Below are 26,156 nucleotides of genomic sequence, written 5' to 3' on the forward strand. Positions count from 1 at the left end.
CTTATGCTTTCCTGGTGCTTGAATGTATAGGCATGTCAATCAAACTTTCGGGCCTAAACAGGCTTCTCAAAATCGAATAGACATCAAAATACCAGACGAGTAAAAATTTTCGATGTGAAAAAATGTATATCCGACGTTTTTTACATTTAAAAAACTACACTAATGCAAGTGAGTGTCCGGGTACAAAGCTCAAATGCACAATAGCCCTAGAGGTTCACTGCAATTTACATGGCATTCTATTAACTGCATTGCAAATACACTGCGATGTAGGCTACCCTATACACCAAAATCCAACCACAACATGTGGCCATCTTTGTCGCTATGGGAATTATCTAACAGTTCTTTTGGGTTTTGGGCTGTTGTTGGTGCGTTGAAGATTATTCCTATGGAAAAACATTAAAATAAGTTAAAAACGTGCTTCTTTTCATGAATGTTAAGAGTTTATTCAATTGGCGTAAAAAAACGTGACAATGATTACAAAAATAAGTATTGACAAAGGCAGCTACCCGAATATTTAATTAATCAAGTTGATGAGTTAAATTTATGCTCCCGCGTTTTCAACACTGTAACCACTTCCCGTTGGTGCTTCTACCATAAACTCTTTCGAGTATCCTGAAAAAGGAGTTACTCTTCCTCCCGGAGCCTTGCTATCGCCATGGTAAACAATACGGTAAATCCCCACGGCATCTTCTGGAATTTGCCATTCAATTGACACGTAACTTTCCACGGAAAGACTTAGTTTTTGTGAATTAGAGTCAACGCGTGGCTCGTTGCGTAGTAGGCCGGCTTGTTCCATCGTTTTCAGTAACCTAAATCGGAAAAAACAAAAAACACGTTATTTCAAGTAAGTGTCAAAATGTAAGTTTAATTGCCTCATAAAAAGTGTCGGCTAACAATATGTAACATTCCATTTCCAAAGTGACTTACACGATAGTGTGGTTACATACATATTTCAACTTTTTGGTAAAACAGAGTTTATTAGTACAATTCACGTTCCGTTTTTCAAACAAATAATATTTCCTTGAAGTGCGATGCAGTTTTATGCGTGTGGACTCGCTAATCTTTGGATAAATGTTTGTATTTTTGAAGCTTGGTAGTTAAAAAGGACACGGTTCTTTCTTAGTGTGTTTGTATATGCAGTAGTTGCAAATACATTATCATAACATATCATACTCAGGGCAAATATCATACAAAACCTACGTAGAGAAGAAGGATCGAATCTTGTTACGCGAGCTCAATAAAACGAATCATTCGGGCATCGCTAAGCCCAATACTTACAGTTTTTATCAAACCAATTGTGGTGTAAACAAATTCTTACAGATCTTACCCTTCATTTCCGTCACCACTGGTCATAGGAAATTCTCCTTTTTCTTCCATTTCCAGCGCCTTGCGAATGTCAAATCTTTTTCCGGTCAAATATGCGATCAAGTCAAACAGAGTGTCCATAAGTGTGATATCAGTCGGCGCTGTTGTATTTTTCTCCCACCAGGTAAACTTTGTTTCCCAGTCGGCGTCGGTGAATATTGTTTTCCATAATCCCGTTACTTTTTGCTGAACCTCCAAGTATGTTGACCCAAGCTGAACATGGTGGTTTGGTTAAGTTAAGTCATGGTCAGGTTTTCAGTCATTACACGTTTTTAAAAGTAAATGTGGCACAATGTAGCTTTTGGTATTTGATATGCCTTGGCTGAAGTTGTTTTAATCGTTTTTTCATAAACCCGTTTTCCGTTGCGCTTTTTTACTGTCAGTGTCGGTATACCTACGCTAGCCTATGTATGGTATTGCATTGTATTAATTTTGAAACCGGGCAAAAGAATAGTACATAACAGTACATAAACACCACACTATCGCCACAGAAGTGCCATTCTCATATAAATGAGACGGAATTAAGCCAATTTTAGAGGTTCAAATATCCTTGTGGAGATCTGTAGCGCGGCATTGGCTTCATTTTAACGCCGAGATTAGTTCACGTGTTATTCTTTGGCAAGTTGATTTGGAACTTAACTTTATTTCAACAAATTGGATTATAGCTAATACATATAGGGCTATAGGCGTACATAAATGATTACTTTAGTCTGTCTTACCTTCATATTATGGCGTGGGTTTGCTCCGTAAAAGGTTACCCGGGCAACGTCACCGGCAACGTACGTAGCGTTTGCGTCATCCATTACGTCACCGAAGCTCACCCCAGCCGGAACTTCATCGACAGCGGGCCTTGGGGCAATGGGGGATTGACTCTGGGGCGAATATTCCGGGCTTGGGCCTGGGTCCATGGAACCTAAAAGTTTTTGATCAAAATAAAATTTTAGGGGTTGTTGAGAAAATTTAACTCAGCCTTTCCATGTTTAAACCATTCAAAAAAAATGTCTAAGACAAAACTCACGATACGAGCAGGTATACAATCTGCTCTCGGTATTGTTAAAACCGTGACTTATCAATCTCCCCAAAAATTCGTTCGTTTTGATATCTAGTATAGATTTTGACATCAGTTAGTTAAACCAGTTTGAACTCGTGCTGCATTGTAAAAAGGGACCAACAATGTTTATTGTCGTCTACTCTGAATATAGTGCAAAATGGCTGCTGCCTTTCGATTAATATTATTAGTACTAAATGGGCAGCGGGATAAGCAATCAGTTAGCTGCTTAATTGCCGACCCTTCCCTCCGCTAGGCACTGCTAAGGGTGCAGGAACCCACTACAGTATTTTTCTCAAGAAATTGTCATAAAAATTAGATTTAAATATGCAGTGAGTGCCACATCACTAACGGATCTAATTCGATGCTACCCTATCCGACAGTATTGGAAAACGTCTAACCGTTAAGCGGACGACACTTTATAAATAAATAATGGCAATGAAACATAATTGGTGGACAAACATTCCAGTAAGCGTAATCACTGCGGTAGAGCTACTAACACGATATGTTTCAGGATATCCAAAAGTGCTTAATTTTCGACAGGTGGCGCAAAAAGCACTTTTTTCATTTAAAACGGTATATCTCAAAAAATGCTAACGGTTATGGCTATTAGGGTCGGGGTAAGGTATTAGCATTTAAAATTCAATAAAAGTAGCAAAAAACTAGATACTAATGTAACATTTTCAAAAACTTGCATCCCAAACCAACCCCTCTTTAGCCGCTAAATAAATATTTCAGCTCTTTACGCCACCTATCGAAAATTAAGCACTTTTGGATCTCCTGAAAAATATCGTGTTAGTAGCTCTACCAATCACTGCACTTTTCAAACGGGTAAAAACACAGTTTTAATGAGTGCAACCATTCAACAAATTGCATGACAGTCAAGTGGACGTTTATTGCTTTAAATCGAAAGCATTAAGAGTATATTTACCCACATCCCCGTTTGCCCAAACACCCATTAGTTCTTCAAATTTCTGCAAATATGCACGGGTCGTGTGAGGTCCAAAGATCGTAGATGCAGCCTCGTATCGCTGCGCCTCGTACTCCTCATTTGTCGTCATGTAATGTGTGTAAACGTTGGCTAGTCCAGCTATCACCACCTGAAATATCAAACAACTTGGTAGCATACAATTGACAAGGTATTAGGCTCAATTTTACAAAAGCCAAACGCCACCAAAACCAGCGTTTTTGTTGATGGACAATTTGTTAGGTTTATTGTCAACGATATACTGTGTACGATTTGGGTGTAGAACGCATGGAAAACTGTTTACATGGTTTGGACTTTGTTATGGTAGATCACACACACACATAGCCGCCGGCACGTTAGGGCAAGAGGGGCCACGCAAGATAGCTATTTTGCGTCGCAAGTTACCAGGTGCATTGTGGGACATCTCCATACATTTAGATGTGATTTTCTCACAATGCACCGGGATACTTGCGACGCAAGATAGCTATCTTGCGGCACGTTAGCTAACTTGTAACGAAACTTTAGCTACCTTGCAATTTTTTAGTTTATTTTCAAAACGGCCTAAACAGGCGCCGTTGTGGAAAGAATTAAGTTGCGGCAAAAGTTGATCATACACAGACTTTGCTACACAGACGTTTTATTGGTGAACACACACAGACTAGAAGGTAGCAATTAAACTTACTGTTTTGTGTATTCTAATGACGTTTACCGGCATACGTACAAACCTGTGTTTGAAATACGTATAAGCAGTCTTAAATGCATTGTGAAGTACGAGTTAACAGAGGTTTGTTTTGTTCATATTTACATTGTTAATCAGTATTCGCGTCGGCACCAATCTGTTTGCTCTTGAAGTTTGTTTCATTTTAAGCACTTTAATAAACTTAGCACAGCGACCATTGTGTCCGCGGTGAGGGGTTAGTGTGCTTCTATGCTTACCTTGGTATTATCCGGCATTCCTTGTTCAATGGCCTTGTTTAAAATAGTCTTACGAAGCCGTCTTCCAGCCATGGTCGAAAACTCTCCGGGAACAGCTGCAATGACCAACTGACCAACCTTTAGCATCTGAACATCCACTATTTCTGGGTGCCAAGGCCGTGGTCTATCCATATCTTGACAAAACAAAGCATGCACTAAATTCAGAATCTAATTGAGTTTGACCGTTATCGTACATGCAAAACCTTTAACTAGTTGCGTTTCGTACAAGTATTGGCTATTTTAGGTGTTAATCGCGCTGTTTGGGGGGTTGCAAGACAGGAAACATAGCGGAACGACTTAAATAAAGATATGCCACGCAAACTTTTAACGACAAACCTTTTGACGCGTTAGTGATTGCGTAAACGGCGTTTTTATGCAACTTTGCCGTTTTATAATACTTTTTAAGCATAGGGCGATAAAAAGGTAGGCTAGTTTTCTAACATTTCGTATGTGCTAAACGGTGGCGAAAATAAAATAAAAACTGTGGGTTGCTTGCGTCAACTTAACAAAATTATTGAATCGTTAAAAAATGGTAAAATATAAAATTGAGATTATAGGCCTCGTTATTAAATGTCAGATAAAATTTAACTTGGTTTAAATCCAGTCAAACCACTATAATCACGTACAAAAAAAAACTAAATTCACATAAAATTGGTAAACACTTACACCCAGTTGGTAGAAGGACCGGTTTTGGACGGTGACATTGATAATATTCGTCCGTGGGTTGAACCTTGCACACCAATTGTGCAATAACGTCCCGTATAGTATCCCAGAAAACTGTTCCATTGGTTGTACCTTGTGTAAAAATAGGGGGGCCTGCTCCGTCTGTACACCCAGCAGCAAAACTGTAAATAAAGAGAGGAATAGAAATGCAAAAATAATACAAAATGTTTACTTTAAGCGTAGTTTACATAGGCTATGTTATGCTGCAGCAGATATTTTGCTCAAACGCCAAGAAAAATGTTAGTGCAATATTTTTTACAAAATTTTAAAATAATTGTTTCCCGTTCACACATGTTCAACATAAGTGTTTTAAAATACCGAGAGGTCCAAACCGTATCTAAAATATGTGCTAAAATCATTATAAACAGGTAGGCTATGTACTCACAAAGTGGACTGTGTGCTGGCGTTAAAACGTGCATGTGGCTTTTGATTAAGAATAAGCATAAACTTTTGTAAAGTAATTTTAAGTTATAGAAGTTTGTCATTTTTTTATTTGTTCAAAACGTCAGTTTTGTGGCTCTCGTAAAAGAACCAACGAGGTTTAAGTGAAGCAATTCGAAAAAACAGCATAACCATGTTTTATGTTCATACGTGATTATGTCGAAACGCTATATCTGTGAGACAATTGGATTATAAAAAGGCATTTTAAGCGTTACCTGTATCCCAATCCAGCCTTGCAAGTTGAAACAGTACTGCCGTCGTCCAGTGTCACTGAAGCTTTTGACATGTCAACGTATTGGTGAATGAATCCTACAGATCCTGTTACTTCTTCGGAAGCACTGGGAGGTAAAAAGGTTTGAAGAAGACCGTTTTTTCAATTAAGACTTACGTTTTTTATTCTGGCATTTGTAAAAGGGGTGACGTTTTAGACTAGAGCAGGGGTTCTTAAACTTTTTCGGTCGCGCCCCACTTTACACTAATTATTTATTCTCACGCCCCCCCTAAAAAACGTTAGCACTAATGATGCTTGTCTTGTTTTTTGGAAACAACATACATGGTAGGTCCGCTTTAAGCTACTGTCAAGTTAGTTCCGAACGTTGGAAAAAGCCACTTCAACACTGATAAGTTGCGAAAAAGTAGGCTTTTGCGAACACAGAGACACGTTGCCAGTATTCTTTTAAACTACGCATATGTTGCCCAGAAATTGTTGATTCACTCAAAGTCAGGGCAATCTCTAATGCGAAATTGCGAACAAATAAAGAATGTACAGCCGACTATATAGTCATCAAACTACGGCCCGCAAGGTCATTTCATCCGGCTCGCGACCCAAGTTTTGGATTGCCAAATCGTATTGATAACTTTGTTATTGTCAAAACTTAATCTACTCCTTACGAAAGTTTACTGTTACGACATGTAAAATTAATATTACCGACTCTCAAAGGATTGCAACGCCCAGGATTGATCCAAACCCAGTTTATTACGTCACAGACAAAACAAAAAGTGTTAATTGTGCGCAAACAATTGCCTTATTGTGTCACTTATGACGTAATATACAAGCATTCCTTGTAAGATGAGACTAACTATACAATTTAACAGATTTTAAATGGGGCTTTAAAAAGACCATATCTTGGAGCCCATATAAAAATCGCCTCATGGGCTAAGTTTGAGAAGACGGCACTAGGGCATGTAAACTATGCGGCGGCCCGCAGTGGGAAAAGTTTGGTTAATCTAATTGGACATCTTTAATGGTGAAAATAACGGCCCAAATAGACGTTAAAAGCGACATGCTTTATTGATCAAACGTTTCACTGATGATGGCATGAGCATTTGCCGAAACGTTTGATCAATAAAGCATGTCGCTTTTAACGTCTATTTGGGCCGTTATTTTCACCATTAAACTTATGAACAGATCCGTATATAGTGTTCTAATTGGACATCCATTTCAGAGTAATGAAGCGTTTATATTGTAAACAATAAGTTCGAAATCAGCGCCGACATAATTCCAATGCATTAATTTACAATTGTTTGCAAGTTAAAACTTTGCTGTCAGATTGTGCTGCGCCCCCCTTGCGAACCCTTCGCGCGCCCCCCAGTTTAAAAACCCCTGGACTAGAGGCTTGTGGTCTCAGGTTAACGTTGAATAAATAAAGATTAACAAGTTCCAGAAAACTGAACCTAAATTTTATCTCAACTTTTGATTAAGAATAACAGGGCAAAACGTGAACTTAAAATTGATTTAAAAAGAACGGCAGAGTCATTAGTGTTTGGGTATCGATCCAACGTTGCTACATACACACTGAAAGTTGAACAACAACCTTGATACAAACCAACACATGATCCAATGTTCTTAAAATACCTGGCAAAAACGTCTGTAGCGGTAGTCAGCTGTCTTCTAGCAATAATATCAGTTGAATCAAACATGTCAACACCTGGTCCGAAACCAACACATTTCGTTGGATCTGGTCGTGGAAAACGTCCGCATGTTGAAGTTAAATCATCACAATCGCGTCCTGGTAGAAGAGAAATGTGTTTAAAATCTTTGTGAAAATATTTGGTGAAAAAGTGTAACACGCAACAAATATAGTCACACATTATCGTAATTACGTAGCTGAGAAAACCTAGTATAGTTGTAACTACGATTAATAAGATTACACGAATATTTTCTTGTAAATTTTTGGACGTTATTAAACAACCGACAAAGAACTTTGGCTTGGGCGTGGCAAGTACGAGGCTGTTTTGTGGAAATTACAAAGTGGGGAAGGAGTAAATAGTTTGTCTAGAATAGATAGTGGTAGTCCTTACTTTGAGACATTTTTTCAATCGACAAAGCTACCGAGACGAATTAACTTTAGAATTACCATTTTGCACTTGTTTACCAATTCGGTTGTCACTGTGTAGTTTTATAAGTAAGTTTACCTGAATCAATGCAAATCGGTCCATTTGTTCGAGGACTCACATCTCCAAGGTTGGCTTGTGCAAAAACTCCCACAAAACTCTCCTGCAGACAAACCAAAGAATAAAAACCTGTATGACAACAATTATTCCAAAGTCTGTCAAAAATTCCGCCCAAAATTGAAGATGATTATACTTATACCCCAAACTTACCTTATCACTGCTACCCCTACAACTTAAAAGTAAAGGCTTTTTTTCAGCACAAACCAACCTTTATGCGACACAAACCTTTCCTCCTAAAGTTTCTCCTGCTTTTCGCATCTGCTTCTCGAAGAGAGTCGATGCTCTTCCCTTGTTATCGGAATTAATTAACAGATTACTAAAGTTCATGCTAGTAAGATGAACTGGATACCAGGATACCATGCCAAAAGGATCACCTGTTCAATAAATTATAAAAATCATACCTAACAGACAGCAGTAGTAGAATGGTTGGCTTGAAAAGTAGCCTTTCTTGTGGATAAAGTAGTGCTCAAAAAAGGATGTTCAAATTCCGACAAGTTTTGAATTTATTTGTTTACTATCTAAACTTTACTAACTCCCTTGGTCAAGTACCAGGCATCTCAAGATAACGGTGTTAAACTGAGAATAGTAATGCTGTTTCCAATCAATGGACGTCTTTTTCCCCAACCAATGTGAATTTTAATTTTGTCAGGCAAACGTAACAATCGTCTTGTGACGTCACAGTCAATGAGACAAATGGTGTTCTACTGGCTGACATATTTTGCCTGCTAACTGTAAATGTTGCAATTAGTTTGTATGTTACCAGGGTTACGTGCGTGTTTGTTGCTGACAGGTATATGATATGCGCCGAAGAGCAAAGAGGCGGAGAATCAGACAAAGAATCAAAGCAAACTACGGTACGTTTTTTGGCAGCGAGGTTTCTTGACAGATTTGAGCTGCCATTTTTCACAATGTGCTGGTAAGTTTGGTTTAAACTTCTGATGTATAGTTTTTATTTCTAAACCTGGGGAATATTCGCTTGTTGTGTGGGTCCAACAGTTGGTATGTTTTTCTGTGTAATATGTGTTTGAGTGCAACGTTGTTAAAATGGTTTCGTTTTTTTTCGTACAGAAATACCCGGAAGTCAATAATCTTTTATTGGTTTTTGATTGACAATAAAAATGGAAATAAATTTACCAAACTTACGAACCGTTAAGGTCTTCCATTCGAAGAACCGTCATTTCTTGCTCTGTGTCGTGAGTATATCTGGTTCAAATCACCAAACATCAAAATTACAAACACCATGAAAATATATTAAAACACTTTATACTGACTCGTTTCTCTCGCTCTCAGGGTTTAGAAGATATGATGTGGGACTTCGATTAATATTTCCTTCATTTACGTTCCCCACTCCAACTTTTATTGTTCCAGGTTGGAGATTGGCATTTGCTGCAAAACACGTTGTCTAGAAGTTTAACGGAATTGTTTTCATCAATGACGTCCAGAAGTTTTTGGTCTGTCTGAACTCCTTAATGCGCAACTAATTTCGGTCTTTTTACGTTAAGAAGGTATACCTTTTCTTATCTACAAAACGCGTTTCATGAGTAAAGACCAGTTTCCAACCAAATTTATGTTTCCGCTAACGTTTAGGTACACAACATTTTTGCACACTACCCATACAGATGATAACATATTGGTTTGATTAACGTTTCCAAGATCAAAAAAGTGAGTTTTCCACAACAGAAAGATCGTAAGTACCATTAATTTAATAGAAAGAAAGAAAAAAAAAACAATTTACATGGCCCTACTGAAATTTGGATTAACCGTTAAGTAGGAGGTTCAAATTATCAAGAAAGAATGGCCAAATTTTGTCCCGTTTTCACGCTCAAAGTACCTTGTTCTATGCTTTCCACTATTCCATTTACAAACGCTTCGGTGGATTGCTCGATGTGTCCAAGTGATGTCACCTCGAAGAGCAGGTACTGGAAGAATCCTGCTGGACCAGAGTGAGTGTGTGAGCCAGACAATACAACATTCTGTTCAGTAAACCTGAAACAAAATTACAATTAATTGCTGTCACATATTTATTGCAACTGTTTTTATAGGTCTATTTTAAATGGGGAAACATGTTGCTAGGTGTGATAGTCATATCCGAAGTCAGAGACGGGCATGCGAGCGTTTTTTGCACAATGTGCTCGAAAATGTGCAGGTCGAAATGTGCGCACATTTTTCGAAAATGTGCAGGTGACAAAATGTGCAGGTCAAAATGTGCAGGTGCCAAAATGTGCAGGTCAAAATGTGCGCACATTTTTCGAAAATGTGCAGGTGCCAAAATGTGCAGGTCAAAATGTGCGCACATTCTTTGAAAATGTGCAGGTGCCAAAATGTGCAGGTCAAAATGTGCGCACATTTTTTGAAAATGTGCAGGTGCCGAAATGTGCAAGTCATAATGTGCAGGTGCCAAAAATGTACAGTCGCTCAAATGAAGTATTGATATTTAACGTCAAACCATTGTTGTGGTCATAAAGGTGGCTGTACACAGGATCCGTTTCGGTCCGTTTTCGTCCGTCATGCGTATACGCGCGTAAATTTCGGTCCGTCGCCTTCCGTCGACGTGTATACACAGAATGCGAACCATGCGTTTTGTGCGAAAACGGACGAAACGGACGTTAACGCAAGGCCATCCGAACAAATAGAACATGTTCTATTTTTTCGGACGGTACGCATGCGATTTTCGATCGAGTGGTAGAGCAAAACTGAGAGATATCTCGAAATGGCTTTAACAATATCAGTTATTTTGATCAAAACGCAAGCCATCTTGTTTCCAAATGGAAGGAAGTAAAGTATTATGCAAGGTTTCATTTCTAAACGGGTCAAAACAAATGCTTCGATCTCGCATGGAACGCAGAACAACAGCGGGATACAAAAAGCTAATAATGTAAGTAACAATAGCTTTCCGGGAAACAAAGGGGTCACGAAAGAGTCAGTTCATAACTGTTTCTCATAGTTAATGCTGTCAAACATGTTCAGAAAAGGAAAAAATAAAGAACAGGGTATGGTATATCTGGGTTATGTTGTATTATTTGTGGTATTGCTTTTGAAATCTCATGTTCATAGTTGGTTTTTTCATAGACTTAAGTGCAAGTTGATATTTCTGCAACTAACTGTGAATGGTGCACCTAAAACTTACTTCTTTTTTAGAAACTTTTGTTTTCCATCCCAACCGAAAGAAATGGAGTTTAGTAAGGAAAAATTGATTGAACTTGTCAGAGAGAAACCTGCTTTGTATGATGTTAAAGATCCAATGCATTCTGACAAAACATACCTCATCAATGCATGGGATTCAATTGGAGCGCAGTTTGGTTTAACAGGTAATTTAACTATTTTTTTAACAAAGTAGTAAAGTTTTATGACTGGTGATTAAAACAAAAATGTTTACCATGAAATTGCTTTAACTACTATTTTGTTGTACTTCAGGTTGTATGAAATGCACATGTAAAGTATGTGGTTTGTTTCACTTTTGCATCAGGTAAAAGTGTAAAAGAAAAGTGGCGAAACATGAGAGACACATATGTAAGAAGAAAAAAGGAGGCGGAAAAACCAAGTGGTTCAGGATTTGTGCCACCACCAACATGGCCCTATTTTTTAAGCATGTCATTTTTGGATGATTATACACAACACCGCAGGTATGTAAACTACATATTTATGCATCATTAACATAACAAACCAATTGTATACATTCTGTTTGTTTTTTAAAGGACTGACACAAACATTTTGTTGTCGAATGATTTGACTGAAGAGATTATGACGCCTGAACAGCATGAAGTGTATTCAGCATTTTGTTCATCTGCTGACATACAAGGTATGTACATTTTTTTTACATTGTTATGTTGGTTGTTTAAGTAATGGTTTGTACTTGTTTGAGTTTTTACATTCTTCTGGTAAATACTTAAGTAATGTTTTGTATTTTTCAGTGAACAAACCTGAAAAAGCAAAAGAAGTAGATGAAACTCCTCTTTTGGATTTAACAACAGATGAAGCACAGACTCCAAAAAAAAGGCCGCAAGTTTTTACTGGTAGATCACCTAACACAGTGAACAGAAAACGTAGAAGAAAACCAGCCAACAATGACTTTTCAGTGAGTTAAATTTGCTATTTTTTGCTCGTAATTGTTGTTGTAGCTTGAGTAAAATATGTTATAAAGAAATATTGAAGCTTTGAAATCAGGGGTACTTAATACCACCTAATGTATGTTATCGCAAGGCAGTTTTAATACATCTGAATATGGTTGTTAAAAAATGAAAATCTGCTGACTTTTAAAACAGCTAATGGTTAAACTAGTTGGGTTTGGTGAGGGTTTGTAAGTCAAATAACATTACAATCTGGTCTCGTTTATTATTGTTGGGGTTTGTATTCTTACATTCCGCACATCATGTGGTAAAAATGTGGTATTTAGTACATCCCACCCTTTTTACATCATTTGTGCATACTTATGTTGTTGTTTTTCAGGAAAAACTCACCGAAGTTTTGAAAGCAACAGCCAACACTTTGGCTAGCCAACAGAAGCCAACTGCAAAAACTGGTAGAGCCTTCCATTATTCTAAAATAATTGAGGAGAGGCTTGAGGCAATACCAAAAAATATGCACAAAGCTTTTAATGAAATGAACGAAATTCTCGACAAATACCAACTAGAAGAATCTGTTTAATCTAACAAAAAAACGTTTAATGTATATTCTGTTTTACTTTTTCTGTTTTCTTTCAGGGTTTAACTTTTGAACCTGAACATTATAGTCTTTATTTGTGTACACTGTGTGATTTTGCACATACTGATTAAATGCAATATGCAGTTTCAATAAAAAATACAGGCATTTTATGGCATTTCTCTTCCTCTGGAAATGGTAGTGTACTGCCAAGGCAGTTTACCTTGGTTAGATACAAAATAGTCTTTAAATATGTCTCTGATATGGCCAGCAAATGTTGATGGTCGACTTGAGACTGGTACTTCCAAACTTTCCCAATCAGATTCATCAATTCTCCAGTTTCCCTCTATAATAACTCCATCAACCTCATGATCTACATCATGATGTGTGATGTATTTTTGTTTGTCAGCTGGTTTGGTGATATTCTTGGTCTGCAACCAGTTGTGCAAAACCACCGTTGCTTTAACCACCTGTTTGGCTGTATCCACATTAGGCACCATGGATGTTCTTAAAACACGCCATCGCTGAGCAAGAATGCCAAATGCATTTTCTAAACAAAAGTTAAAAATTAATAAAATATAATGCATTTATGTGTTGTAATACTAACCTATACAGCGACGGGCTCTGCTCAATCTGTAGTTAAAAATGCGTTTGTCATCAGACAATCCTCTATCTGGATAGGGCCTTAACAACCATGGCTTTAATGGGAAAGCATTGTCTCCAACAATACAGTATGGGACTTCAACACTAGTTAATGGAAGAGTACATACTGGTGGAATATTAGAATCTTCTTGCAAAAATTTAGATATGGAAGAATTTGCGAAAATCCCACCATCACTGTGATGACCAGAGTCACCAATGTCTACCATTGTAAAAATGTAATTGGCATCACAAACACCCATAAGCACAATGCTGTGGTAATGCTTGTAGTTATAAAATTCACTTCCTTGTTTAGCTGGCTTCTGAATAGCCACATGCTTTCCATCAATGCTGCCAATGCACATTGGAAATTGCCATTTACGTTCAAATTCTTTTGCAATATCCCTCCAATGATTGTGGCTCGAAGGTGGCACCAGTACTTGTGGCTGCAATATATTCCAGATAGCAGCACAAGTTTCAGGAATGATACGGCCTATCAAAGATTCACTGACGCGAAACTGAAAAGCGAGGTCAGAAAATGAATTTCCACTTGCTAAATACCTGCAGAAACAACATCAACTAAATTTGTCTTAATACATCTAGCAATGTATATTTACAGTATGGACACCTCAAAGTTATTGCCAATCTGTGGCCCGCTGACACAGGAGTGCGCCAATTGGTATGCTTTTTCACAATCAATGATTGAACCATATGTAGAAGTTGTTCAAAATCAGCCTTATCCATTCGAAAATACTTGAAGTAAAATTCAGGATCCCTTTCCAATTCAGGAACCAAAGTATGCCATTGTCCCCTATGGCGGTTTGCAAAAATCTCACGCACCCACAATCTTCACAATTGAAAAAAATCAGTAGTAGAATAAATAAAAAACTTGGAACTTATTTTGCTGCACTTTACTGTAAGTATATTATGTCTTACTTACCTCCGATTTTTTTGCTGCTCATGGTAGATTAAACCACACAACACAACTGTTTGAATGCACAAAGCCGTAAAGAACTGATCGTTATCCATCTCAACGTAAAATAATATGTTTCTGCAAGACAAGAAACGTCACAGTTTCAAAGCAGAGAAATAACTTCTCTTGAAAAAGGAATTGAATTCTTTCTTTGTTTACATCACTCAGTCTTCACAAGCGCGCAGTCACAAAGCTGGCTTCCAGTCGATGCACGCATTCAAGCGAAACGTCGCATGGTTCGGATCCTGTGTATACCACCAAACGCAGCCACATTCGGAACGTAAATTCGGTCCGTTTACGCACGTCAGATTACGGACCGTTTTTCGCATGCGTTTACGCACGTTGACGGAATACGCAGTCTGTGTACAGCCACCTTAACGTGCAATGGGGTTGTTCAGCCGAATCAAAAATTCCGCTAGGTGGCAGCACCTTCCGGCCATACAATGCGTTGGTTTATGCTGGAGACAATAGCAAAAAACATATATCGGCAAGCTTCGCAGGTGTTTGGGGTGAATTTTTGTGGTCTGAATGTATGTTGCGAATAAATGGACTATTATTCTTGTTATCTAAGATAAGTTTGTATAAACTGCAGGTTCAATATGCGTATTTCAGCTAAAATTCAGTGAGTTCTTCCCGCAAACCACTGCAGGGTAGATGAAGCATCATCCCATCATGTAATTATTTACTGTTGCATGTGCGTGATTTTAAACAATTCCTTTATGGAAACTTGTACTATAACAGTATTATTGGAATGTCATTATAGTTGTATGTACAGGTTGTGAATGTAGGAGCACAGTACAACTTTTTCCTGACAAGAAGTTGCTTTTACAAAAAAGTGACATAAAATTGCAATTAACAGAGAAACTGTATTAGATACATTTTGGAGGCCAAACTTAAGGTCTTTAATCATCTAATATGAAGACTTGAAGTTACTGAAACATTCGCAACATCAAGCAAGCAAGATTTGACAAAGAAACTATATATCCTTCTATATTTCCACTTGGGAAAGCAAAAGAAGGAAATTTGAAATGTACTGGCTGGGTGTTATACCAACCAAATAGAGATGTCATATTGGCAGTAAATAGTACAACGAAGTAACATCAGTTGCAAATGATTCCATTGCTTGCATCCAAATGCATTGATGCTTGTACAAACAGCTAGCAAATTAAAGATGTAACTTTTGACAGTATTTTTTTCAAAAATGGCAACAATACAGAATGACACTGAATGTGAGTTTCAAGTACTTTACCTGTTTTTAATTGAAAATTTAACTGTGAATATAATGTTTCAGTTTAAGTTCAAAGATATATCAACTGATCTTTACCGTCACACGGTTTGACAAAATAAATATTACCAAGATATGTGTATCTTATTTGGCACATCTAAAGAAAGAATTAAGATTTTTTTCTGTTTAGATCAGATTTATATTATTGAGAGCTAAATTAACTGAATAAATAACCATCTTCCAAAGTAGTAAATCACCAGAGGCTGCTATCCTATGTGAACCAAAAGATTCTAAAATGGTAAAAAAATGATTTCACAAGATCTTTTGATTCATTGTATTTGTAAACACACACCCACAATATGGCAACGAATTGCATGATATATATTAACTTGGAATAAACAAACACTTTGTTGTTGATAAAAATTTAAATGCTTGCAACGTAGCTCAGGTTGCAAAGAATTTTGCAATTATTGGCAATGCACCAAACAAAACAATATACAAATACTGTTTTAAATATTGATGTAAAGTCACCAAATATGTAGGCAATAAAAAGCATGCAATGCTTTTATAGTTGTTACAATTAGACTTTTTGGCAGTAGAATAGCAAGAAAAGTATTGTAGCAAATTCTTTGAAATGCTGCATTCCAATTTTGACACTTTCTCACATGGGTTGCTCAGAAAGTCCCACTATAGCATCATAAGTTGAAGCCAAACAGGACATGTGCAATCAGTTCCTCTTTTTGGGTTTTGCCTATTTCTCTTTCAAATTAACAATTTTCCTTGTTTAATACAACCTATATATCTCTACAACAACAGAAAGGTGTGGAATTATGATCTGCACAAATGTATCAGTATACTGACTTATAAGTAAATAAATCAACACATCGAGCATTTAATTCTTCACAGCGACATACCATATATTGTCAACATTTGTTGACTTTGGGTCATAGATGTATATTTACATGTTGTTTGGAACGATACTCACTGTATTATCATAACATAGCTTAACTCAACTCCTGCAATAATACACTCAAGAATCAGATACTAGCAAGTGCCCTCAAGAACCAGATCTAGCAAGTGATTGTTCGCTAATCGCTAGTCACTAAAAAGGCATGAATTAACACAAAAGAACATGGTACACATCATGTAAATTATCAACAAACATCTGTACTTACAATATAAATATATTTTAAAAGCAAAACTAACAACCATTTTTCTCACAATCATGACGCAGACATTTTTTCAAATTACCTTCTGGACAGGTGTAACTGGCATGACATGCGCGAAATTATCAAGTAATTACTCTTTTTCTTTAGTATTTTTTCCGTTTATTTTTGGAAGTTCTGAAAATAGTTGAAATATGTTTCACAATAATAACTTAAGTTGTGGGAAACATGTTGTATTAAACCTAAAAAAACGTCAAGAAAATGTGACTGTTTCCATTGTTAAGCACGACGCGCGAAGCCTCTATAGGAGGAACGTGGCGGCACCTAGTGGATGAACAACCCCATTGGTGTGAAATGTAGCATTTTATCTACTTGGTCTGCTACAGATATAGGCTATTGCTATAACTTACACGAATAAACAACGAAATCACTTCGTGCTATAAGCCTCACTATACGTTTGTATAGTTCAAACTGGTGCCTCAAAATTCTATGTAGATAAACTCAAGAAAACACCACTTCGACAATCAGTAGACTACATTTTTGGTTTATTTTGTTACCAGCGAATTACAGAATTATTGCAACAACTCTTATTCGTTTTAAATAGAATGCAACTAAAGAATTTTTTTAATTAAAACAAAAAACTTAATTAAAACATTTAAAGGTATAGCCTATAAGTTTTGTTTCACAAAATCGGTTATAAACTGACATGCTGAATATCTCAGTTATAATAAGTCCGACTTATCCTATAATATATTCGCCGGCTAATCAATGTACGCGCGCCACTAGTTAAACTCTAACGCTTTATCATTTTTCCAGGCTCTGTTAACTTTTCGAGCCTAGACTAAACTAACGGATGAGGGCATTTTCTTTAGCTCATAGGCTACCTATTTAAACGTTAACACCAAAATGACTTGTGTTACCAAAATCGCGTTTACGGGCCATTTTGCTCATTTATCCCGGGGATGATAAACTAATTTAAGCGTTTTTATTGGTAAATATTTGTAGTTTTTTAAAGACCGGTCCGCGATAAAATTTCACGTTCAAAAACGGTCCGTAGTGCCAAAAATGGTTGACGACCCATGCGTTAGGTTCTTAACCTGGGGTGCACGCACCCCCAAGGGGTGCGAGAACTGTTCCTAGGGGGTGCGGGGATGCTGACCCATTAAGGTTGGTTAGGTCTATTCTATTTAAGCAATTACAGAAGGGGGAGCGAAAATTGGTTAGTGATTTGTAAGGGGGTGCGAAAATTGGTTTGTGATTTGAAAGGGGTGCAGCAAGGAAAAAAGGTTAAGAACCAGTGTGTTAGGGAATTCCCGCCGATGTGGTCGTCCAATTGTATAATGTTTATCACGTGGAACTTGGCGATTATTGCGCGAGAGCGGTGTATAATCTATGACGTACTGGGAACTAGCTTTCGACGTCCAGCGACGAAAAATTTTAACTGGCGTTTTTTCAGAGATTTTATTGAAGAAATCATTGCGTATTTGAGGCGATATAGGAAATAGAACAAAGCAGTAAATGCGATGGTTTCACCATCATTAAGAGAAAGTGCCTGTTTATTAGAAATGACAATGAACGTCGTAGGCTGGTAGTGCTTCGTTGCAAGTAAATGTCAAACAAGAAGTACTCATGAAACTCCATACGATGGCAGAACATTACTTCAAACACATGTAGGGACCTTAATTACTTCATCTTGGAGAAATGAAGCTCCTTGCCAACCAAAGGCACCACATCTACACAACAACAAAATAAAAAAATGTTTTATTTAATGTGCATATCTTGCACACTATGTGGCTTTGGATATTTGGGACAAGCAATGGGTTTTAAATATCAAATGTTGCTTGAAATGTTTGCAACAATGGACAAAACGGCAAAAGGGCCTAAATAATGGAAAGAGTACATAACTAATTAAGTTACTGAGCAATCTGCAAAATGTTGGTGGGAAAACGATCATGCTACACTTCTCTTAAAACCTAGGGAGAATAAGTGATGAGAATTAAAAGGAACGGTTCCAACAGGATATCAGCAAAATGAAAGAAGATATCATGAAAGGTGGAATGATGGCTGATTATTGTTGGTCAATTAAACCTGACGATATTGCTTCCAGTAAATCCCGAAAGTTGCAGAAGCGCATGGCATTTTAAAAAAATGAATCCATTCTTTTTTCTTTTTTTTATTGTATTTTTCGACAACTAGGCGGCAGTCCGAGAACTGAAAATTGCCCTTTGTCGTTCACGGGATTCGAACCCAAGATAATCCATTCTTGATTTTTGTGTTGAGTTTTGTTTGTTAACAGTGTCCATACGACTGGCGTTACTAATGGTATGAAGCGTAAGCGGCAAGCAAACGTCCTTATTTGTTTTCAATGGTTTTCGAAATTTGATAGTAGTCTTGGTTTCGAGTTTACAAAAGGCTTTATGAGTCAATCAAAAGTATGGTAAAAGAAGCAATAGAAAAATATTCCTGTCGATGTTGCGGACATGATGAGTTTAAAACCTTCTCGGAGAGATTGCCACAGTTGCCTAAAAGTGTAAGATTATTAAAGGGATTAAAGAAAGCTCGAAAATGTCAGTAACAAGTTGAGGAATTTAAATTAAGGCTCATACAAAACACTATGATACAAATACAAGCAGTGGCAGGATCAAAATATTTTGTCAGCCAGTTCTAACACAAAAGTCATATTTTTCAGCCGGTAAATAAAATCACAAAAGTCAAAATGCGTAATGTTACCAAACCTTCTTTGCATTCCCCAAAATGGTGTGGACATATCGATGTCTCGAAAACAATTTTCCGTTTATACTTTATACCCTTAATTTTCCGTTTGTTTTTGTACCAAAAGTTTCACAATATTGTATTTTTTGTACCAACAGTTTCACCTTTTTCTCTTCGGCACGCTTTTAAAGGAAAAAGAGTAGTAGTCAGTAGGCGCTGAAACGCCACGTTATGTAGTTGTGTATTTAAAAAAGCCAGGGTACGGAAGCAACTAAGCTAACAGTGTTACACAATTCTAACGTTAATTATTACGTGGCAGGTGTATGCACGTGTGGTCGTGGTCGGTTCTGGTGGAAGACAGATGTGTTTAACCTGTCGAACTTTATTTGCCGGCTTTTATACATTTAAAAAAAAGCAACAACTGACAACTGCAGGTCCACACCGAACTACAAAGTCGTGTGACATCAGAGTGAATTTAAATAGTTCTTTGAGTTTAGCCGAGGGGTAACTGTTGATGTGGGGAAAGTTTCATTAGCAAAACAACCATTCATTTAGTGCGGCCTTTACTTGAAGCTTCTGTCCGTATACATATATATGTGAATTAAATTTTCTGTGATGGGACGCACTACCAAAGAGTTGTAGCGCAATTTCGATGCAGTTGCATGAACTTGTGTTGCTGTTAACATTACAAGGTACAGTAGCCTACTTGACACAAGTGCATATTTGTTTTAGTCAAGCTTTGAGTAATACAACAAAATGAGCAAAGGTAGCTTAGATCCTGATGTACAACGATCTTTTACAACAAAAACACTCTCGGAGATGATCCGCTGTGGGTGGTCGAGAATTTTATGGCACATGCCGAAGGTTACGACAATGACTGTCAAAACTTAAAGTTTAGTGGTCCAGAGGAAATTGGAAAGACTTTTCAGTCACATATGAACAGTGAAGTGTTCAGTAGCGATACTTCATGTATATTGGATATTGCTTGTGGTAAGTATCAAAATATTGCCTAAAGCAAAATAGTCAAGCTTTAAAATCGCCTGGTTAGACAGGTGAATGCCGCTTTAAATTCTTTTGCGTGTCTAAATTGTGCCATAGTTTTTGTTTGCTTCCCTGAACAACAAACTTAAGATATTTTATTGGTGCTTGTTTGCGACTTGTTCTTGTTTGTTTCCTAATTCGTCAAAAAAAGTCAACTTACTGCATTATTACTTGCCATATCTTTGCCCATAGTTGTTGTAAGACTTTATGGAAATCCGTTTTGTCCATCTGTTTCGCAGTGTTTCAAAGTCGAATTAACCGCATCAATCAATATCAGGTACAGGACTTTGCGCAGAAGGTCTCCTTAAACATGACTTCAAGGGAAAAATTGACGGCATTGACGGATGTGATGCCATGTTGAGCGTTGCCAAGGAAAAGGGGATTTACAGGTTTTTGACAATTTGAAAAGAGCAGAAACAATTTTATAATTATTTCGTTGTATAGCTTTACTTATAAATTAAAAATTGCATGCAAAATTGTTCAACAGATATCTTGCCAAGGGTATCATTGAACCGAGCTCTCCCATGCCATACGATAACAACACATACGACGGTGTAATCTGCGTTGCCGCTTTGGCAAAAGGTCACATAAACCCAGAACTCCTAAAGGTAATGCAATTAGATTATGAAAAATATGTTTACGCCATACCTCGCGATAAAAACTGTCTTCGTCCGCAGGAGTTCGTCCGAATTTCCAAACCGGGGGGTATTTTGGTGTTTTCAGTTCGAAACAACGAAAGTAACAAAGAATATATTGCCCACTTCGAGAAAGTGGTCAGTTTATTAAACAAAACCAAGGCGTGGAAAGAGCTAAAACGGACACCTTTTGAGCAGTTTTTCGTTGATCTTTCAAACAATCAGGGCGAACCAATGCGTTCACTTTTGTGTTGTTATCAAAAACTTTAAAATTTAATTGAAATAAATTAATTGTGTCAAATGGGTGCATTTTTTCAGGACAGTACGATTAGAAATGTGTGTACACAAGTCAATACTTGCAGAAATAGTGAGTCAACAACTAGTTTTAACGACCCACTGACTAACACTTTCTTTCCCAAGAAGGTGCCCCTTTTCACAAAATAAAGTAATGTTGCCATAAAGTGGTAACTCTTGTGCTGGCTGCTGGTCCACAAAAAGCATGGACCATGCCTGTTTAAGCAATGTATGTTAAAAAGCAACGTTTAACTATTGATAAGTTACCATGGAAAAGAAACCACATACAAAAGAGCCAACATGGACTAGGAAGATCTTTGGAGCTACAACGGGATCAATGTAAAACTTCGCCCATTTACAAAAATAAAATGTTAGTGAACGTAACAACTTTCGATTTGTTCGACCAACCTGCTAACGACTAAATGGAATAAACTCAGTTCACCAGACAAAATCAACACACGGATTGCAGAGTCAGCCATCCTACGTCTCCTTTGGCTACCTCGGCAAATTTTGAAGGAGAGAAAGCGGTAGTTAAACATTCATGAAGTTCACATGTCATACGTGATCTTAAAACAGAAGACAGAATTGCCTAACCCTAAATACGTGTACGCAAATATCAAGTGTCTGACGTCACACACACAGCTAAATTTAAAATGTTCGAAGTTTAAAAACGCAACTACAAATAATTACAGCAATCGAAGATAGCACATGTTGTTAAATCACTCCAACGTTTGCACTGTAACACGTTAAAGAACTTATTAAACCATTGGGAATTCGTAAATGTGATGCCCCTCCGCATGCTGAAATCATGAACTACAAACACACCCAAAAATCGTTTGTATTTTTATGTTTCTGGCCAATTAGGAAAAGCCCTGCTGCAAAAGTTTAATAGTTCAACAATGGTTCTCTTTTTAAAAACCCTTTGGGTACACCTAGTTTATCATGTTACGCAGGCTGTCAAGACACCCGTTTATTGTTAACTTACTTTACGTGCTTTGAAACTAGCAGACACTCCAGAAACAAGGTATTTGGTTTGTTACGATCCACGTGTCAGCTACTTTTACCGCTGTTGATTTTATGGTTTCAATAACGTTGCGCCTCCCAAAATTAAACCAGTACGTGGTGTCTTTGACTTTGGTGGTGACCGTTATTGCAGGGTTCGGGCCCAAACCAATTCCGTAACAAGTTGGCGAGCCAGGACCATGTCACCACAACCCCGCTGGTTTAGTTTCAGAGAAAAGCCGGTTTCAGCTTGTTGTCGCAAATGTATTGTATTTTTAAAGATATTTTTTAATGTCGTGATGAAATCTCCGCGCTATGCCGGAGATTGAAGTTTACATAATTTTACCGAGATGCTGGCGACCTACTGTTGAGATGTTGGATCTACAGAAGAACATAAACTCAAGTTGTTACTTAGACTGTTTTCAGTCGAACAGCTGGTTTATTTTCGACAGGCGACGCCCTTTTCTGAAGCCAGGTATGATGATCACAAGCGGCTGGATGGGGGCAGGAACTTGGCCGAATGGTCCGGCGCGCCTGACCCATAACAGTCATAAAAAACCTGATCGGTATTCGTCCCCGGGAGAGTCCTAGGCTCGAACCCCGTGAAAAAAAAGAAAAAAAAAGCGGCTGGATGGGATTGGTTGCAGGTGTTAGGTGAAGGATTTCGGGTCCATGTCGTTTCACCAAACTTGATGCCGGTGATAGTCGCGGGAAATACAGGCGAATCGCTTCTGATATACGCAAACGATCAGAAAATGCAAGAGCAAAATGCTGTTTTGCAACAGCCCTGGGTGGTATTAAACCATGGGCGCCGCCACGTAGGGGCAAGAGGGGGCACTTGCAAAACCTGCGTATGTAATCTTTTTCCGGTGTCATACACAATAAAACGAGTTTACGCTCTCATGACCTCCATTATGCGACTCACTTCGAATGACTATGGTCCTAACTTGAACTAAGCTGCAAATCACATTTACCAGTTGGCTAAAGCATGACCTGAATCCAAAAGTAAAGCCCCAAATCCGACACAACCCGAACTTTTTAATGTCGTGATAGACCCTAAAATTTAAATTGTAAACTCCAACGCCTGCTTTTTTAAATGAAACTGTGATGCAGATGTTGTTATGGGACTACAAGGCAAGACGCTTTTTAGTCACAAAAGGTTAGTTTTTGATTGGTTGAAACTTGTCACAAGTTGTCTAATAATTGGTCGTACAAAAACGTTTTGATAGATTACATTTTAGACACACACGCCACCCACTTAGTGCCAGAACAAACAGCTAAAAGTATTTTATTTACAACGTTCGTAAAGAATCTGCCAAAACGTTCGTTGCCAAACAGCAGTTAATTTGTGTTTGCTTTACACTTGCATAAAGCATTCGTTCGCTACAACTATGTTTTTCCAAACATTAATTTGCTCATGTCTTTTAATTAGGGTCTGTTCAGGTTTGTTGAAAGCTTGACTTATAAGCTTGACTTTTTTCATCTCTAGAACTCGTTGTATTGCAAATATTTCTCGTGCAAACAAATCGGATTTAAAGTGCTTGTGCTGTTGGCGCCATACCTACTTGGTGTACGGAACTAGATGGTGTTAAGTTCGCAGCCCCCAGACATCGTCAACAAATCAACAATAATGGCAGCAACCTTGCGCCGTGATGGTTTACTTTAAATGTGAAAAACTTTAAATGTGGGAAACAATTCACAACCAACCGTGTCACAGAGTAGAAATGAACTTTGAACAGATTTACAGAATTGTTGATTCTGTTGCCGCGCCGTAAAAAATGAAATGTATTATTAAAATAGTGTGTTTGGTATGTAATCTTTTCTTCAAGTTCTTTAATTTTGTTTGGTTTACCGAATGTTAAATTTCTAATTTTGCAAGAACACTATATTACTTTCTTCACGTCTGAACCGCTGTGGACCATTAGCTAAACGTCAGTACACAGTTTGCGGCTCGACCAACTAGGACATGCGTGAAACCATAAACATGTTGTGGTTTGCATCACAGGAAGAAGCACAAACCCAAATGTAGCAACGAGAGCGATTTTGTTAAGCAAACAGCAGCCTTTGAATTGCAATCTTTTGCTTGTGGTGTTGGAAGTAATAGGTCAAATTTTACAATTTTGAAAGCTTTTTTCTTGAAGTATAGCTAATTATCCACAGCAGAAAGCAGCGTTTGTTGTCCATGAACAGTATAGAACAGTGGGGTGTTTTTGGTTCATAAATTCTACTTAAGTTGCAAGATCATTCAGCTCCTACAAATTCAGAAAAAATGTTTGCAGCAAAAGCAATGTTGAAAGAAATATGTCTTAGGAGACAACAAATACGATTCGATTGTTTTTAGATCAGTGCAGTTATAAATAAACTCTACAACCAGAACTACTCAAACAGTTCATCAAAGGTCCAGAATGTTGCGACCAAAGTCATGTTTAATTGCTTACTTTGCTTAGAGGTAATTACCAGTTTATATACATGAAATGCTATTTACTAAATGATAGATCGAGTTCTGTTTTATTGCTGTAATAAGTCTGATTTCGTAATCTACCTGTGACAAAGCACAACTGATTTCTAATTACTAAAGGATATTTTTGCAAAAACTGTTATTTCGAAATTAAGTTCACGTTACACACGCAAGACTGGACATAGCACCAATAAGAACTGATTTGCCACAGAAAATACACCTGTTATATACATGGTAGACAGGTCTACATCGTCCTTCTAAAAATGCGGGCTGAAATTGTGAAACGTCTGCAATCCAGTTTAAAGCGATTACTTACGGAAATAGGAGTGACTTAAAGAAACTTGAGAGGTCAGCAAAACCACAGTGAGCCACTGCCCAGATTATCTCTGCAGCGATGCATTAAAACGTTGCGTGCTAGCCTAATATGGTTGTGTCGACCGCTGGCACCATACGTAAAATTTTCCATTACCGCATAATTTGCGCGAGAAGCGATGAGTTTACCTTCAAAATGAAAATTTCGAAAAGCAGCAATGTAAGACCATTTAAAACACTTCCCATGGCTTAAGACATTCCGAATTTTGTGACCTAAGTGACTTCCTATTAACCAAAGTATTATGACGTAAATCAATTGTCTTTTTGGCATTATGGCAATATTGCGGTGTATAAAATATCGTAACAAGAAGAAAAGGTAAAAATTAAGGACGTCCGGACGCTTCTGTCATGATGCAAATGCAACATGTCGTAGCCAATTTTGGTTATAGCTAACGTAGTCCAAGATGAACACATTTGTTCAAGCAGAATGTTGCCAGAAAACGAAAGCTCAATGAACACTAATTTATTTCTTGCGGATGTATATTGACACAACGACATAGAGAATTTTATCTAGTTTTAGATGCAGGGCAACATGGTTACCAAATAAGGACCATCCAAAAATAAATTTCCATACGAAAAGAAACAAAACGTTTTTAAACAACTTTTTGCATTTAAAAGAGCCATGACATATCACATGGCGTATTTTTTATCGTCGCGTCTTTTCTGCTCGGCCAAACGGTTGAACCATCTTTCTTTACGTTCATGTTCCATCTGTTCCTATACCTACATCTGCTCCTATACGTACTCCCGTTATATTCCTTATCAAAGCTCCCTTGTTTTCCTACTTCCACATGCTGGTTTTCGGACGCCATTGACGATCTTACAGGGGTTAGTGTTTAACTTATTTAAGTTAGATCCCAGACGAGCCCCAGATGTCAAGTTCCGTTTTCCCGGGTACGCTAAAGATAGGACTAACCATCAAAAGTTCCTTAACATTAACACACGCGTATTCTGTTGGGCAATAAACGCTTTTCCTACACCTTTATTGTCTTTTTTTAAATAAAAACAAATGAACAAAATACAATTAT

General features: G+C 37.6%; 3 protein-coding genes and 1 long non-coding RNA gene across 5 annotated transcripts; 2 read left to right on the plus strand and 2 right to left on the minus strand.

Annotated features, from left to right (window-relative positions):
- Window positions 1–392: 392 nt before the first annotated feature.
- On the minus strand, window positions 393–10,059 carry LOC145234249 (putative neutral ceramidase C). The gene is made up of 14 exons (XM_080098998.1): window positions 10,037–10,059; window positions 9,805–9,959; window positions 9,245–9,359; window positions 9,121–9,176; window positions 8,199–8,347; window positions 7,935–8,016; window positions 7,375–7,528; window positions 5,735–5,857; window positions 5,022–5,200; window positions 4,317–4,489; window positions 3,345–3,513; window positions 2,085–2,278; window positions 1,328–1,578; window positions 393–809 (listed from the first exon to the last, which is right to left on the minus strand). Exons 1-14 carry the CDS (start codon window positions 10,057–10,059, stop codon window positions 542–544), a joined length of 2,091 nt encoding a protein of 696 aa, XP_079955124.1. The 3' UTR covers window positions 393–541.
- A 378-nt stretch (window positions 10,060–10,437) lies between these two features.
- On the plus strand, window positions 10,438–12,784 carry LOC145232072 (uncharacterized). 2 transcript variants are annotated; one of them, XM_080096573.1, is made up of 6 exons: window positions 10,438–10,848; window positions 11,112–11,281; window positions 11,440–11,596; window positions 11,669–11,772; window positions 11,885–12,048; window positions 12,420–12,784. In XM_080096573.1, exons 1-6 carry the CDS (start codon window positions 10,739–10,741, stop codon window positions 12,615–12,617), a joined length of 903 nt encoding a protein of 300 aa, XP_079952699.1. In that variant the 5' UTR covers window positions 10,438–10,738; the 3' UTR covers window positions 12,618–12,784. The 2 variants fall into 2 exon arrangements, with proteins under 2 accessions (XP_079952699.1, XP_079952700.1); XM_080096574.1 differs by lacking the exon at window positions 10,438–10,848 and adding an exon at window positions 10,855–10,963.
- Window positions 12,785–15,768: 2,984 nt separating this feature from the next.
- Window positions 15,769–16,958, minus strand: LOC145232074 (uncharacterized). The gene is made up of 2 exons (XR_013860826.1): window positions 16,434–16,958; window positions 15,769–16,252 (listed from the first exon to the last, which is right to left on the minus strand). It is a non-coding gene; the product is annotated as an uncharacterized LOC145232074 (long non-coding RNA).
- Window positions 16,959–20,174: 3,216 nt separating this feature from the next.
- Window positions 20,175–21,446, plus strand: LOC145234250 (methyltransferase-like protein 27). Its single transcript, XM_080098999.1, has 4 exons — window positions 20,175–20,316; window positions 20,645–20,756; window positions 20,855–20,975; window positions 21,321–21,446. The coding sequence occupies exons 1-4, from the start codon at window positions 20,175–20,177 to the stop codon at window positions 21,444–21,446; spliced, it is 501 nt and encodes a 166-aa protein (XP_079955125.1).
- The last annotated feature ends 4,710 nt before the right edge of the window (window positions 21,447–26,156 follow it).

Source organism: Phallusia mammillata, chromosome 6 (assembly GCF_965637545.1).
Source record: "Phallusia mammillata chromosome 6, kaPhaMamm4.hap1.1, whole genome shotgun sequence".
NCBI classification, from domain to species: domain Eukaryota; kingdom Metazoa; phylum Chordata; class Ascidiacea; order Phlebobranchia; family Ascidiidae; genus Phallusia; species Phallusia mammillata.

What these genes read in the sequence shown, in the direction of transcription:
- LOC145234250 (XM_080098999.1), top strand. Translation starts at nt 20,175, where the DNA reads ATGGCACATGCCGAAGGTTACGACAATGACTGTCAAAACTTAAAGTTT. An exon ending in TATATTGGATATTGCTTGTG is followed by an intron (nt 20,317 to 20,644) that starts GTAAGTATCAAA and finishes AATCAATATCAG; the next exon opens with GTACAGGACTTTGCGCAGAA. An exon ending in AAGGAAAAGGGGATTTACAG is followed by an intron (nt 20,757 to 20,854) that starts GTTTTTGACAAT and finishes ATTGTTCAACAG; the next exon opens with ATATCTTGCCAAGGGTATCA.
- LOC145232072 (XM_080096573.1), top strand. Translation starts at nt 10,739, where the DNA reads ATGGAAGGAAGTAAAGTATTATGCAAGGTTTCATTTCTAAACGGGTCA. An exon ending in AGCGCAGTTTGGTTTAACAG is followed by an intron (nt 11,282 to 11,439) that starts GTAATTTAACTA and finishes CTTTTGCATCAG; the next exon opens with GTAAAAGTGTAAAAGAAAAG. An exon ending in CAGCCAACAATGACTTTTCA is followed by an intron (nt 12,049 to 12,419) that starts GTGAGTTAAATT and finishes GTTGTTTTTCAG; the next exon opens with GAAAAACTCACCGAAGTTTT.
- LOC145234249 (XM_080098998.1), bottom strand. Translation starts at nt 10,059, where the DNA reads ATGACTATCACACCTAGCAACAT. An exon ending in TCGAATGGAAGACCTTAACG is followed by an intron (nt 8,348 to 9,120) that starts GTTCGTAAGTTT and finishes TTTATTGAACAG; the next exon opens with GTGATCCTTTTGGCATGGTA. An exon ending in GAATGCCGGATAATACCAAG is followed by an intron (nt 3,514 to 4,316) that starts GTAAGCATAGAA and finishes TTGATATTTCAG; the next exon opens with GTGGTGATAGCTGGACTAGC.